The 17,495-nt window shown below is 35.2% G+C and overlaps 1 protein-coding gene across 6 annotated transcripts in view; it reads left to right on the top strand.

Moving 5' to 3' along the window:
* The window catches only part of FGF13 (fibroblast growth factor 13), a 119,209-nt gene that overhangs the window by 92,089 nt on the left and 9,625 nt on the right, over positions 1–17,495 (top strand). For 5 of the 6 annotated variants that reach the window (XM_053474276.1, XM_053474275.1, XM_053474274.1 and 2 more), the window contains 2 exons: positions 4,946–5,056; positions 6,929–7,032. In XM_053474276.1, the coding sequence (XP_053330251.1) occupies positions 4,946–5,056; positions 6,929–7,032 (215 nt within the window). Of the gene's footprint in view, positions 1–2,043; positions 3,469–4,945; positions 5,057–6,928; positions 7,033–17,495 lie in introns of those variants that run through there. The other variant, XM_053474277.1, reaches the window with a different exon arrangement.

The following is a 17,495-nucleotide window of genomic DNA, read 5'->3' as shown; positions in this document are numbered from 1 at the left end:
ACGCCATCAATATGGTTTTTGAGACTGTATTGGCAAACCATGGCTTATTGGCAGCTATACATTGTGTTTAGAGTAGGATTTTCATACCCAAAAATATAGAAGGATTGTCTCAACAGTAACATTGTGAGTAGGTTTTGTTCACTTTACGTTGTTTTAAATACATTACATACATTAGTTACATTGTTTAAAATCTTTTTAGGTACAGGCAGACAGATCTTTGTGTATATACATTTATCTAAATTTCCATTGGGTATTGGATGAGCCCTGGGTTGAGATCTTTAGCATAATATATAATAATAAATAGATATGATTGATTAATAATGTTATGCCGGTGGAAATGTTAGCTATATGTCTTGTGAAATGTGTGCATACGATATATTAAGCATGCTGCACTATTCCATCACATCTGATCAATACTATTCAATTTGATAATGATGTGGTGACATTAAACACAAATGCTACATTCTACGAGTAAATAACAGTGTCATTATGATATTACCCTGTTAAGTAATTGCTGTGCTTTACCTTTTGCTGTGTCATGAAAATCTGCGCTCACTTCTAAAAGTCAACCTCTTGGGTCAAGGAAGTCTTGACAGTAACTCAATGTGAAGAATCAATACTGTAGATGTATCTTTCACCAAATAAATGAGGACGACACTTTCTATAACATATAAATAAGTTTCACTCAACATAATTTGCTGTTATATAATGTCAGGCACAGAAGATGCCAAAAAGAAGACAATACATATTTTCAAAGGATAAGGATCTAAAAATGGGATGTCTTTCAGAATGCCTGAAGAGTTTTGCTTGGGTGTTCACTTAGGCTATATAGATTGGAGGATGAGGTGGAATTAAGTTCTATTAAAGGCACATGATCAGTATAACAAATTGACTTGATGGTTACAGTGAATAGTGCCAACTGACAACCATGGTTTCACCTTATCTAATTTGGAGGCAAGGTTGTCTTCTCCTGTGTTTGGCATATATGGACTACACAATTATACTTTGGTAACAGATATGGTAGTAACAGACCCCTGTCTGCAGCGTTCACCTAACCAGAGGTGGAGCTGACTAAAGGTAAACATATCACATCTATGGAGATGTGTTTGGATGAACACATGTCCTGCATGACTTATAGCTAAGGGGAAGGGAAAGGCAAAAATGATTATGAGGTGTTATACACAAACCATGTATTTGCAAGGAGGGCACCACAAAGGACTTAAAGTGCATATGATGGCTGGATTGTCCCTGTAATGAACAATATCTTAAAACACTCATTTTCAATGACTCAGTTCTTGATTGTTTTGCACTCATTGCAGAAGAGGCAGCTGTCCTGTGTCTGCTGTCTCTTGGGCCACCTCAACAGCCATCAAAGTCTGGTGCATAGTCTGTGCTCCTTGGTCCCAAGCCTTATATACTTTAATTTCTGAATTGAGTGGGATAAGGTCACACTGAGGTCTACTGAGGCTCAAATTAGACAAATGATAGAAGGCTGAGGTCCACTGAGGCTCAAATTGGACAAATGAGAGAAGGCTAATTTACTTCTCACCTAGCTACAAGAGGGCCGACGTAGCTGAAAATTCAGCAGCTAATGAACAAGTATCACAGACATTGACAAAACATGTTGAGTAGCGAGCATTTCTCAGATACACTACTGCATTTTGATTTGATTGTAACATTGCCTTTGCTAGAACTCTCTAGGAATACAATACCACATTAAAATATCTATCTACACTGAGTATGTTTAAAAAAAAAAAATGGAACTTTAGTGTATATTCTATACCTCATCAATTGCTATAATTTACATAATTAAATTTTTTGTATATTTATAACATACACTTAAAGAGTTATCCCTTCCTTAACACTATGTACACATTCAAATACAACCATATATATAGCTCGAGAAAAATACTCAAGTTAAATATTGCCATGTGATATATCTGTGATGTTTTTATTCTCATTTATGATTTAATATATGCATCAGATAACGCAGTTGATATGTCAACAAAAAGGTATAACTTCCATAGCGATCAAAAGGCAATAAGATTGAAACAAATCTTTACTATTATTTACGTGCGGATAACTACGTTACAAACAGTCAGTTTTGCATGTTTGCCTTCAGACTGCCGTTAACAGGATATTTTCTGCTTAACAGCACAGAAATTACATTTACAAGTCTAGCTGAAATCATGTGTTAAGGAAGAACTAGGCAGGAAAATTAGATAGACCAATCAGAATAAAAATTCTACCAACCAATCACAATTCAGCAAAAATGGCCAATCGTGTATTGCCTTACATTCCAAATCAGGCAACTCTGTTGCATCTATGATTTGTCCTGGTGAGGAAAGAGTAATTCAACAATTAATTCAAGCTACCTTTCTCTCTCCGGGAGATGGCTCTTGAGAGCAAGTTCCCGTCATCAACACATCTGATCCTGACCTGCCATGCCAAACCCCTGCATAGATAGAAAAAAAAAGGCTGCAATATAGAATTATGCAGGACTCTATACAACGCACGGAGCTACCGAGCTGCAAATGCTTTTGTTATGCTTTATAAAAGTAACCAGATGTTTGTAGAGGACAGACAATAGGAGATTGGTCTGTATTCCATTGTAACAAGGAGGAGATCAGACCCATCTGCATTTCTCTCTCACACACACAGTTACAAGTGGCTCTGGAGCTTGAAGACTGAATCTGCTTCTGTCGGTGCTGCAGGCGCAGTGAATGCTATGTTCTCGGAATACTAAAATACCAGTTTCTGTTATTTTTATCATTTTTTTGGCTTATATGCATCCATTGTAACTAGTGTGGCTGAAGAAAATAAGATGCATTGCACAGGAGATCCAGACGTGATCTGTAGCACTGATGAGTATGTACAAGTGGGAAAAAGCAGAGACCATTATTTCATCGAGGTCAAGCTCGTTCTGGAGGGGTGGTCAATATTAATGTTTTAGGACCTTAGGAAACATTGAATGAAGATGGAAGAATAACCAAACCGTTTGGAAAAAAAATCAAGGAGTCCCAGTGTTTGTGAAAAGTTGACAGTATTTTGGTGGCGAGAAGAAGTGACTCGTATATCCTTACGAAAGGATCTTAATTGTCTGTCGGCTTTCTCTAAGAGGAATGCGTGATCTGCAGCTTTCGACTATAGAAAGGCGCATTACGTGAGCGTCGACATTGGCGGTATCCATAGTAAAAGTTTATGCAAAAAACAAGCTTTTGGTCGATGTGATATTATTTTGCCTGATTAGTTCACAAGGATTCTGTTGGTAAACAATAGCCATGGCTGCTGCTATAGCCAGCTCGCTCATTAGACAGAAAAGACAAGCCCGGGAAAGGGAGAAGTCTAATGCATGTAAATGTGTTAACAGCCCCAGCAAAAGCAAAGGAAACTGCGAGAAAAACAAACTCAACGTCTTTTCTCGGGTCAAACTATTTGGCTCTAAAAAAAGGAGAAGAAGACGTCCAGGTTTGGAAGGGTTATTTCTTTATCATTATTTCATTTTGTCTGTCAACCTCCGGTCACGCATCATCATCACCATCATCAAGAAATGTTCTGGTTTCATCACCGTTGTTAAAGTTCTATTGACTACTTACTACCATTTGTTTAATATACATTCTTTCTTCGATTTCACACAGACTCCATAAATGCTGCAGGTTATTTTCAAGTGTTGGGAGTATAAAATTATAACAGTAATTTATCCTTTAGTATTTAGAAGTACAATGGTCTATTAGTATTTTCTAGAAAGATGCCCCCCCCATGTCTTTTTTTGCCGGTGAATAATAAATACCCTGTTCGAAACACAGGTTATCTGTCTTCTATTGTAAGTGCCTTCACAACTTCACATCATCATGCTAATCAGTTAGGGATTGCACAGCGTTGTGTTTTTTTTCTGTTACACCAAAATGTGTTATTTGGAATGTAAAATCCAATAAAGTCTATGTGGATGCCCTTGGATTAGAACATGTACTATGTGAAACATAAGATTTTATTTCACCCAGCTAAACTTTCTATGAAAATAATGTCATGGTTATTAACATATTTTTAGTTTATTTTCATAGCTGGTGTCATAATTTCTTATAATTTTCAGAGCTGACATTTTCATTCTGTCAGGCTTTTTTTTATTTGAATAAATCAGGAACAGGCAGCACCCAGGCATCCATCTGCTGTGAACTGAAACCCCCATCATCTTTTTTACTTGACAATGTATGATAGGGATTGCAGTCAACCCTAGCAGCAGAATAGGCATACATTAATATGCGGCATAACCACTCAAGTGTTTTTTTATATATATATATAATGACTTAACCTGTAAAGTTATTCCAGTTCACAACTTTCAAGCAAACTTTAAAATCTCCATCATTATTGCAACTTAATCAATTAACACAAAATGGATTCAATTAATATATATATATTTTTTTAAGTATCATAATGGATAGCATACATGTACGGACAGGAATCCCTAGAAATGAATAAAGTGATAATAGATATTTATATATTTTACTTGTATAGTGTCAACAATTTACACAGTGCTTACACAGCGCTTCTTACCGTACGTATATTCAAAGGGTATGACAAAACTTAAACTGATAGAATCGTTTACACATTGTACCAATACTACTCAATGCTGGAACTTGGAGACTGTATATCAACTGTTTTCTTCAAGTAAGGTTTATGTATGGCTATGGTAATAGATACAATTGATTAATGTGGTGTTAATAAGAGAAATCAGAAATCTAATGGCGCTGGCACTTGAGTAGTGCGTTGGGCTACTCATCTTTCGGGATAATGGGGCATATCTGGAAATGATATCGCATTTTCCCTAAATAGGATCTTACATTGTTTAATATCAGTTGTGGTTTTGGGTGATTAATGTGTTTGTCTGTTTATTCAGCTATAGTAAAAAGGTTCTAATCTATTATGTACACTCTCTGTTTACTTCCAGAACCTCAACTCAAAGGTATAGTGACTAAATTATACAGCAGGCAAGGGTACCACTTGCAGCTACAAGCAGATGGCACAATCGATGGAACAAAGGAGGAGGAAAGCACTTACAGTAAGTAGTACTTGACCTTTTCTGAACGCATTTCCACTATAGCCAGCGTTAGACGTAAACCTTTTGGCAACTTAAAGTTACATCTATCTAAAGCAAACGTAATGCGGGCCCTGTGAAGCACTTTCCCTGACCCTAAACTCTCTGTTTAGTGTTTGATGCTGCAAATCGCAAAGGGAAGCTGAATTCCAGGGTGTATGTGTGATTAAGGTCGTCGTCAACTAAAAGAATCACATGTTATCTCCATGGAAATCCAGAGATGTCCTCTGGATTGTGTTGCGTTTCATCAAAGAACATATATTCACCCACACATCTTGACGATAATAGACATCCTGATTTCAGATCTGCCAGATACCATTAACCCTTTCCATGCTACCAACCTACTCAGCAATGTTTGTGTAGGATTTAACCCATGCATGCACGTGGATCTATTTCTTTTGGCCTAATTGTGCTGAAAAGTGAACGCAGCACTGGCTCAAACTGGTTAATAATAACAACATGTTTCTTCCAATTTAAAATAATTCTGAAACCAATCTCCATTAACCTGGATGGGTGCGCTGGACAGTTATGTTATGGTAAAGATACACTAAGATTACAAACAGCTTCTGAAAATCACACTCTTTAGAGATGATAATGTCTATTTGGAACTTTGTGGTAAATACAAGGACAGATTTTCAATATTGCACTGTGCCTGTTAGGTTAAAACAAGTATAACACAACAGGTGGAGGGAGCAGCATCATGAAAGAGGAAAAAAAATATATATATATTATAATAATAATCCACTACTTCATAGAATATATTTTTCCACTCTGTGATGATGTGAAATAAAACAAGCAATACAAATTGTTGATTTCAAAAAGAAAATGATCTTCCTATTTTCCTTTCCTTTCCTTTTTCTCTCATATTTTTGAATAAACATCTGTCAGTATCAACTGCGTCATAATTCTGTTTTAGAATTGAGTAATACCCCTGGCATCAGAATCACAACCATATGAAGCAAAATCGAGGCTTCTGGCGACTGTCAATACTGCTTTTTAATCAGTTATTAGTTAACACCAGTGGTCCGTGTTTTATTGATGTCTTTATTAGATAAAGTTGGGTAATTCTTAAATCCAAAACTATTTGTGTTCATCGCAATTTTAAATAAGTGCCCCTAAAAAGTGCAATTACTTAGATAAAGCAAGAATAGTTTAGTCTGTTTCCGCCGTTACATGAAACCTGATTTATACCGTAGAATAATTTAATTTCAGCTTCGCATTTCATACACTGAGATAGTTGAGCCAATTTTCGGTCTGTTATAACAAAACTAAAAAGGTAACTGTGCAACAAATGCATTATTTATTTATATTAGTAGTATTAAAATAGTATACAGTACAACACACAGTAACCAACGTTTGATGGGTATTTTGATACATGCAATTTATACCATTAAAAAGTTTCCTATAAAAAGACATATATTGTTTCATTATAGTCAATTTACAAAAGTTGCGTTTGGGGATTTACAGTTACAGTTTAACTTTAATATAACTGTAAATCTTTTTTAGGTTTTTTTCAACATCTGTAGATTTGCTGTAAGTCTTAGTCCAAAAAGCAAAATAGCTATTAACGTTCCTTATGTTACATGAACCCACATAATTATATAATGTTGCACTTTGTACATTTTCACTGTACTTTAGAAATTATGTTTGCTGTAATAAAAATGTCCATTGTATAGTGATATGAATTCCAGTTTCTGAGAAATACTAAAAGCCACTTATTTACCCCCAGTGCTTTCAAGAGTCTCCATTATGGTAATGTGAGACACCTTTATATAGCAGATCTGTAATTGTAATATTTTTATATAACTTTGCTTAAATTGCTTTGATTTCTTCCAGCGTTGTTTAACCTCATACCAGTTGGTTTACGAGTGGTGGCAATTCAAGGTGTTCAAACTAAATTATACATGGCAATGAACAGCGAAGGATACTTATACACCTCAGTAAGTACTTATTTCTTACGGTTCTAAAGAGATTCCACTGACTGTGATGAATGCACTTTAAGCTATGCCCTTTTTAGCATTAGACAGGCAGCATTAAGGTTACACCAGGGCTGTGTAACTTGTAGGACTGGCTACAACTGTGTAGGACTGGCTACAAGTGATGGCTTGTTACATAGCTATGTTACGAACATATGGGAAATAAAGTGGGGTGAACAGATTGCATAGATGCCATTCAACAGCAGATAAAAAACATTTGGCTCATCTAATCTGCCCACTTTATCCTGGTTTAAACATCCTATTATTTTGAGGACAGCCTCATGCATATTTAATATAATGTTTAATTTCCTTTCCTGCATGTACCTTTAGAGCTTTTGCTAGAAGGCCGTTCCACATATCTACCATCCTGTCACCAAAATAAATCCTAAGCCTCTGATCCTTAGATCCTTATCCCTTGTTCTAACATTTCTCCTTTTCTCCCTAGAGAATTCATTTCTATAGTTAAATGTATCTATTGCATCCCCTCTCCCTTCTCTCCTCCAAGATGTGTGGATTAGTGAAATACGTTTTTACTAAAGGTTATGTTTCATGAAACTCTAATACACTTAGTGCTCTTATGGACCCATCTAGATGTCCCCACTCTTATGCAGCTTGTCTTTGCATTGTACGTAGGTGTTGAAATGAAATTATAAACTACAAATGGGTTGTGGCTTTCGTTAGATCGCAGTGGGATAGCTGCTCTGCTCTGCACAGAATCCTGACCTTGAATCAGGCCATCTGCAAATAATTTAGCACCTTGTTCCCCATGTGCATTGCACTATAGGAGAGACTCGACTCGAGCAATTCTGGAGGAAATTGGTAAAATTATATCACCGGCAGGGTCATGCTTTCTCAACTCATAACATGACATTTTAATACATAGGTCCTTTAATGCTTGTGCCATATATTTATATATCATATATTTATACATTTAACTATAGTTGGCTTCAAATGTGCCATCGTAGAAAACATTTTATGTGTTTAATTACTGGATTTCTCCAAGCAGAGGGTGTGCAGAGCCATAGATTTAGAAGGAAACACGTAGTAGAAACATGGCTGGTTTTTGGGTAAAATATGTAATGGCCTCATTAAACAGGGAGCTTTTGAAATAGTGGTGTTTTGGGGATTGTTGTAGATTTAAAGAGGAAGGCACATATTTAAAGAGCCTCTATTATTCTTTAATTCCACATAAAAAACTTTGTTAAAATAATAAAGCTAATAAGTATGTTTTCTGCAACAAGGGTATACATGTCCATGTTACATTTTAAAAGGAACAGCACACAGTGCCCATTTGTATTTTTCACAATTCTTTGGGGCACGTTGTCTGTAGATGCATACATTTGTTGTGTATTGTGTAATGTTGACTTGACAGATAATAAAAAAAACGTATGCTGTTTAGAAACATATATGTTTAGATCTTGCTAAAAGTATTGGTGAAAAGTATGTACTCATGTTTCATGTTTCGGTAACGGAAGACTTAATCAATAAACCGGAAAATGGCAATTGATTGAAAAAAAAGAAAAATACTCAAGGTGTAATTGTTCTGACACCTTCAGTAGTAATACATTTTTATTAAAACATTTGAAGGTGATGAAATCAATATATTTAGACTAGAATATATTAGTCTATAATTGCAGTAGGTAGATGTCTTATTGACAATGATCTCTATCCCATAAGTAAACATTAATGGCGTACCTGACCACTTTAAATTGTGGGTGATGCCTGGGGAGATATTTTAATGACGAGCTACATTTACCAGAACCATTAGTTAAGTAATCCTCCTTCATTCTTTGGGCTAATTTCCAACATAGCCCTGACAATAAGGAATAGTCTCGTTAAACGTTACTTCCCAGAATCCTTCACTAGCTAATCGATGATGGGAATTGTGTTTTTGCCATGGCTGGAAAGTCCTGCATTGCTTGATCTTGATTTATAAGCCAGGTTTGCTGTGTTGCTGATAATGTTCACTGCTCATCAGAAATAGTTACATGTCCATCTAAAGCAATGACAATCTTAAACCTGCCTGACGTTTTGAGGCGAGCAACTTCAATCAATAGATGTGGCAGCTCTTCAACAGATAATGACAGCCCATTTTTAGGTTCTTGGCTCAGAATCAGTTCTTCTTGTCTATTTTGGTGCGCCTTCAATAATATTTTTGACAGAGATTCCATTTAACACCCCTCTTGTACATTACCTAATCACAGAACACTGCAGATTCCTTTACACTCTCGGCAGTACAAAATGGCCGCTTTGCCAAGGTTCTGGTTAAATGTGCAATAAATTACAGATAGCGACACAAACCAAATATATTGCGTTTTACAAAATGCTGAGTGGATTAGTAGACAACTGAGCCAACTGCTCTTTCACGGACCTATTTCATCTCGCAGCGTCCAGGACTGAATTTCTCAATTCACATTCCCCTGCATAGGATGGTAATTACTTGTAAGGCACGGAATTCCCCATCTGCAGTGTGACAGAAAATAATTCATACTTCTTCACTGTCCTAAGAGACATACCCAGAAAACAATTACAATTCTGTGAAATTGAAAAAAGGTACAGGCTAGAATTATTCTTTTTTTGTCTTATTTCTAAACACTAAATGTAAAATGTTTGGGCCTGTAAAAACATTTTTTTTTATGCAATATGTTAATGTTTACCACTAACTAGAATATAATATATTACAAAATTAATTACTATTATTACTATTGTTATTATATGACATAATAAACTTATAAATATTAGAAAATAGAGAAAAAAACTATTGCTCTTTTATTTTTTGGTAGAATCATTTATAAAATGTGTATATGTAACACCTTGATCCTGGTTTATCTCACTTACGTGAAGCTTTGATTGATGCTCTAGTGTGTAATGAGTGCAGGTCTAATATCCAAGGGCTGGAATGGACCTTACCTTTATCTTTATGCTGGTTTAGTGAACTATACTGAATTAATACCATTATTGTGCAGAATCACTTTCATTGCACCAAATAGGCAAAGATATCGTGGTTAGTCGATTTAACGGTTTAGAATTATCTGCTGAACTCAATATTGTTTACCTACAAGGGGTGTTGCTAGGTTCCAAAAGTATCTGGGGTTAAAGCCTAATATTAACCGTGACGTATGATACATTTTTACCTTTTTTGTATATATGCATGTAATTAATTATTATTTTAACAAAGTACCGGGGGGGGGGGGGTTCCTTCAAGGGAAGATTTATTATGTTAGAAAAAAGAGGTCATGATCTAAAACTAGAGGATCAGAGGGTTAGATGTAATGTAAGGAAGGTTTGTTTTACTGAGAGAGTGGTGTATAAGTAGAACATGTGGTAGAGGCTAATACAGTGAGGGTGTTTAAACATGCATGGGATTGGCATATGGCTATAGTGAATTAAAAGAAAAAGACAGAGGGCAGAATAAGGTCTTTACATCAGGGAAAATAGACAGACTAGATGTGCTGAATGGTTCTTATCAAACACTATATTTATATGTTAATAGTATATATTCCTTAATACATAATGTACTCATTTTTTGCATGTAAAAAGTAAGCTAAAATAAAACCATATTCCCTTAGCCTTAGTATGGGTACATATCTTTACCTAGTTGCTTTTGAGCTTACTTTTTGTGCATGTGGTTCCCCTACTCATATCAAAGTGGTGCCACTTGTTTCTTTGACAGTCTGCAGGAGTACCCAAGTGACCCTGTCTCTTCAGTGTCCGGTGTAGTAGGAAGAGGTGAATAGAAATCTGTCCCCTTCCTGTTACAGATTGTGTCCTTAGTTCTCCTATATAATAGGGTTAGCCCCGGCTGGATTAATTGGTGGGTTCAGTCTACTCGCTATAACATCCACTCACTGTAACCAGATAAACTAACACACTACACACTAACACAAACATTCACTCACACTCTCTCTTTCTCCTTATTTACCCCCTTTCCCCTCTCCCAGGCGCCACTTACCCTAGGCTTATACTCCATGCGCTGACATACGCACACTAACATCCACCAACACACATCCTAATACCAATACTAAAACACACACACTCATTCCAACACCATACACTAACATACACAATCTCTAACATTATATGCTGAACACACTTATTTTAATGCCATATAATGGTGCACACCCTCTAGTGCCATTCAGTAAGACGTGCCTTTCTGCTAACAGCATACACTTGCACTATACTATGTATATGCTAACACTACACATTCATACACCAGTATCATCCAGTAATGGACAGACACACACACACTATTTAACACCAAACACTTACACACACTCAATCTAACATCGTACACTTACACACGTTCTCTAATACCATACACCTACACACAGTCATTCTAACACCATACACTTACACATACATACATATATGCCACACTCACACTCTATCCACTACAAAACTACATTTTTATACCTGTAAAGTGAACATTCATGGCATATCGGCAAAAACTAGAAGTACAATTAATTTCCAGTCCTGAAGATTCTTCAGACAACCCTTGTGAAAACTACTATAACCAATTAAGCCCCACTAAATTTGATTAACAACTTTATTGAAAAAAAAAAACCATGAAGATCAACCTAGCCCCAATATTTGTATTTTTATTTTGAATGAATGTTGGAATCACATTTCACATTGGAGGGGCATTCTTTAGATATGGAATGTGAAAATTTTGTCTCATTTGATTCCTCCATAATTTGTAACCTTTGATTATTTCCACCAAACCTATAGCTGTAATATTTTTTGTAATGAAACTATTGTATTGCATGGATGCTATTTAGAAATGGGGGGCCCAGAACTACTAAGGGAGATTTGTTGGACAGTGTTTTGTCACTATTTATAATGAGACACTGGAGATGTGTGTTTCTGCCCACGCAGATTTAGATCCCTTGCACTGCTGGATCCTGGAGACAGTGGTGATATGATATCCATAGAACTTTCAGTTATTTGGGTCAAGTAAATATACTTGAGTAAACAGAGAAGAACATCTCCATCTTTCTTTGCTTAGAGCCCCCATGGTTACCATCATCATCCCAAATGAATAGTAAACATGTACGAGAGAAGTAGAAAAGAAATACTGGGGAGGGTTAAAAGTGAAGGGCAGGTATATGAATGGGGAAGAGAGAGTAATAGAATGTGGAGCTGTGCTACAAAGCTAGGGTAAAGGGGGCGAATGTTTAGGGGTGGGGGTGAAAACTTTCCACTTTCGTGGAAAGTCCAGAAATATACCAGCACTTTTATTTGTTGCCACTACAAAGTAAATGCATACAAGAGCTAGGAAGGATATTGTGCTTTAAGTTTCGTAAGTTTGGACATGAACCTATATTAATATATTAATAATTCACTACACATTTGTAGTCATAAAATGATGTACTTAAACAATAGTATATATTATTTACAACATCTTTCCTAGATGATGTACTTATGTGTTATGTTTATTCACTCAGTTAAACAAATGATCTTGTTAATCATTGCACTTTATTGAGTGTTAAGGGAATGAAGGAATGCGTTAAAAAGCAAGGATAATAATTCAGCTTTTCTCAAACTATACATAACGATTTGTTCAATAGAACTCACACAACAGCGATCATTGCATTAGCCGTAATTCAAATGATTGAAAAATGAAGTATATAGAATAATTTTAATCTCCCTATGCCTTATATTATTCTAAAGCTCCAGAATTTTATTATATATAATATAATGTTTATATTAATGTACATGGTTCAAAAATAGCTGTTTACGTGTCTTATGATTAATAATGGATGAAGATTTTCTTAAAATAGGTCATGTTAAAAAAGTATTTTTAAAAATATGCATGTTTGACTGTGTCCTGTAAAATATTTAAGGCATTCTATCATAGTTTTGTATCTTTCGCTCATTTAATGATTTACATTCTTACATGACATATGGATGCAAGAATCATGATTTTGAAGCCCTCGAGAAGGGCATTAATGATGCAGAAACATTAGAGCGACTGAGAGCCATGTGCAGAAGTCTGTTTCCGTCCTTATCTCCTTTCTCTGGTATACTTTTTGGTTTTTCTCCAGTTTTAATATAACTTTTGTAATAAATACTAGTTTTTGATATTCGCTCATCTTGGATTTAAAACAGTATAATTGCTAGAGTGTTTTCTTTTGGTGTTTATGGGGAACCTTATATGTTTGCATCCTATTTCTTTGACACAATTCTCGATCGTTCAACATTTATTTTATGTAAGTGACGTGCCCTCCATAAAAATATCTCTTTATATATATTTTTTAAAGTTATTTACATTATTGTAGAACAGATTTTTAAGTTGATCTCAGTTAAGGCAGTAAACATTGTTGATATACCTGTTCAGTATAGATCATTGGATGACATATACAGGTCCACACACTAAAATGTTTTTGTGACTGAGAGCATATTGTGTGGTGCTGCGTAAATTGTTGGCACTATAAAAAGAAAAGATAATAATAATAATAATAATAATAATAATAATAATAATGTTGTGTGGTCCGTAATGTTGGATTCAATGAAAAATCATACAAAATAGCAGCTGTTTGGCAGAATTTTGGTCATAGTGGTTATGTTATGACACATATATGTTATGTGTTTATAATATCACCCTCAGAAAGCAGGAGTATTTAGTTATTTTAATTGATGCACTTTTTTTTATCCAACATAAGTTTAAGTAAGATTAGGGGCTTTTATTGGTGCCTTTAGAAATGTTGGGTAGAGGAAGAATCATCTTCAGAACTGAATGCCTTTGGCTTCTGGGCAGGGTACCAAATTAGGGACCCTTTGCTTGTGGTGCTAATAAGAAACTTGCAAATTGTAGATAAATGTGCAAAAATGGGTAAATCTTTTTGAATATTATTATAATTATACACATCTGAAATCTATTTGGCAAGAATGCGTTTAGGCTGCCATTAGTTCTTTTTGGGATATAAGTTTTAATATTAGCTTTGCAAAGATTTTTTCATTCTCTTTTCAAGATTTACTATTTTTATAAAAATACTCAACAGCAGCCAAGGTGTCCGCCATTTTTTTATTTAGCATTTAGAATTCCAATGCGTAGATTATTGAAATCTACAAAATATTATATCGGTAAGCTTTCTCTATAGATAGTGTTATCCATTACGACGCACAGAAGACATTTTAATAGGATGGTGCTTAATGGCAGTTAACAATTCTTCGACTCTTGTTAAGATCGAAAATAGTTTTAGGAATATTTAAAATGCTATTAACCACATACATATTTTTTTGCCTTTTTCCAGAAATACTAATTTACTGCCATATGGTGTCACGAAGATAAGACAAATGGTGCTAGTTTAGTGATTGTTTTTCTATGCCCCCCCCAGGAGTAAACAGGGAAACAGCAGCAGAACAGATTTTAGAGTGATATAGCAGAAGCCAGGATGAACCGTGTACATGCGCGGCAGTCTTTCCTCATCACCCAGAAATGTGTATATTAAAATGCTTCCCAAATACAAACTCAAAAATGGCCTAGATCATAAAATTATTTCTGGAGAAATTAGCAGATCAACTGACAAAATAAACCCCTTAAACATATTTTATACATCCTGGAATCTCAGAATTAACACTCACACACACACACACACACACAATATTTACATTTAATACAGGGAGATACTCTGCAGGGAGACGAACAGCAGGAAATAGAGAAAGACACACATGCTACAGAGAGAGTGACCGGCATAAAGACATACATAGGTGACCCTCTATCCCCGAAGCCCCAAAGCCCCAAAGCCCCAAAGGTGGGAGGAGCTAATCCTCTTTCAACCTACACACGATTGGTCCTGACTATTGTTAGCAAACACACCAAATTAGTATTGGTTTACACGTTCCATTTTAAAGTGTAAAGGTTTAACTCTATAAGACCAATAAGACATACGTGAGCCAAAATATAGTTTTTCACCATTTGGCATTTCATTGAAATTAGGGAGTTGACTCAGCCTCATTTTTTGAAAAAGTTCTATCTGTCTGTCTGTCTGTCTGTCTATCTATCTATCTATCTATCTATCTATCTATCTATCTAAACAACTGTTCAGGTATTGATACGCTAAAATTGTAGCTAAAATCCCTTAAAATTGAGAGTCAACCATTTATCGTCACCTTCGCATACAGTATATAATATCTACAGATACTGGCTCATTAAACATTGTATTATCTCAGTTTTCAATCCTACCTGAAAATTCATAATTAACCTTTGTAGAATTGTATTAACCTTTGTGTGTTAATGCAATGCAATTATATTTAATTTCATTAGCCTGCTACCCCTGACCAGATCTGCCCATAATAAGGCATATGTTAAACTTTTACTGGGGGGGGGGCATAAGCGAATTGGTAAATTAACCTTAATTATAGAAAAAAAATATCTAAAATATAGTCGTCTATTGGTTAGGGAAATGTTTTAATTTGACTGTTATGTAACAAGCATAACTATCTCTCATTTTTGATACATTCTTTTTCTATAATGTATCTTTGACCTGCAATTCATTTATTCAAATCATTAAATGCATTTAGTATGAAAGTTTACCTAAAAAATTCAGCCTATTCAAAAGATGTATTTTAGTCCTAACTCTGTTAAGACAGGGTTTCCAGGGTTGAGCTAGGTCATATCTTCCAACCAATTATATGTGCAGTTATGTAATATTGATTTGAAATTCTGATCCGCTCAAGGATCTCAACGTGTGTAGCTCAGAGGGAAGACAAGAGCGAAGGAATATGGCAGAGACATTCAAATCCATAATGGAATTAAACAGAGAAAATGAGTATAACACAAAGCAGAAGAAATGCTAGGAGAAGAGACAATAGTCTAAAATTAGGGTTTGAGGCTTGGATGCAATATAAGAAAGTTCTTCACTGAGACGGTGGGTACGTGGAAACGCCTTCCTGTAGAAATGGTTGAGGTTAATACCACGTGGGACGTTTATCTTATGTAGAGTAGGCGTTAGACTATTACACATGATCAAAGACAAATTAAGTGTTGAGATCTTAGCACAAGCACAAAACTGGCCAAGTGGCTCTAATATGCTCATGTGTTCTGTATTTCCACACGGACAATATTACATAAATGCCACTTTATGTCCCTTTGATTATTTGCCCCATTTTGCTTATTTAAACAATAGAGCTCCATTCCTCATATGTGTCACCGTGTGTTTGTTCCATTCCCTAGATAGTTTCTAGCCATTAGTTCTTCTACATACTTCATAGCAATAACTAGAGTAGTATAAAAACAAATCAAAGTTATTTGTCATAGCGCTCATACGTGGCCGTCCCATAATACAATGCTTTGGTTATAGTTTTGCCACTGGGTATGCCAATATTCATATAATTCTAGTTACTAACGTCATCAATTAAAAGATACATAAAAATACCCATTGATCCAGTAAAATTGGGTGCCACGTAGTACAGATTGCAAACTGAGACACTTAAGGGAATTAAATGATTGAAGAAGCCTCTGCGGTTTGTGCACTTCATGTTGTGCTAAACAACAGTCATAAATTAACTCTTAAAAAAAAATGCATTAATATTTCAAAGAAACACAACACCACCAATTGTTTTCAGGAAATCCGATAATCTTTCCATTGTTGCACGAAGCCCAATATGCGAGTGCTAAGGACTGAGAACGTTATCCAATTTGTGTAATTGCATCATTTTCTTCTGCTCTGTCCTCCACCCACCGAAGCCTGAAAATTCAGATTCGTACCCTGCAGAGCTCTCTTCTCATCCGTTCTCATTTAGATCAGACTTTGATGCTGAGATGGCCAAATAAGATAACATTTCGTTACAGCCACATGCTTTCTTTTCGTATCGTGTATTTCTCTATGCAATCTGTGAACTAACCCACTAATGACTAATGTCGCAATGTAGCACATATTTCCAAAATGAATATAATTAATGATTTTTGTAAAACGAAAAAATAACAGAAGGGTCTTCTTTAAGCCAATCTTAGATTTAATAGTTACTAAATGTAATAACTGATATCTATCTATCTATCTATCTATCTATCTATCTATCTATCTATCTATCTATCTATCTATCTATCTATCATCTATCTATCAATGTATATAGATAGATAGATAGATAGATAGATAGATAGATAGATAGATAGATAGATAAATGATAGATATATAGATCAAATGGAATAAGTTTTACGTGTTTTGCTAGATTAACTGCAAAGTAGATTATTTGATGTCATGGTTTTGTCTAAATAACTATAAGCCTTTCATATTTGACTCTTTGCCACTATAGCATGTACAGATATATCGGAACAGGTTTCATCACGTTTATTTTAATTTCTTTGGGTAATAAGAGATAGCATCATCATAAAAAAGGCAGAAACGTTGCTAGATGTGTGAAAATTAATGACAATAAAGTATATATTGAACAAATTCAATTGTAATTGAAAATCTAACTGTAACAGA

The sequence above is a fragment of the Spea bombifrons genome, chromosome 8 (genome assembly GCF_027358695.1).
Source record: "Spea bombifrons isolate aSpeBom1 chromosome 8, aSpeBom1.2.pri, whole genome shotgun sequence".
In the NCBI taxonomy this organism is placed as follows: domain Eukaryota; kingdom Metazoa; phylum Chordata; class Amphibia; order Anura; family Pelobatidae; genus Spea; species Spea bombifrons.
The sequence above is the reverse complement of the archived record's forward strand: the minus strand, read 5'-3'. Positions and strand labels throughout refer to the sequence as shown.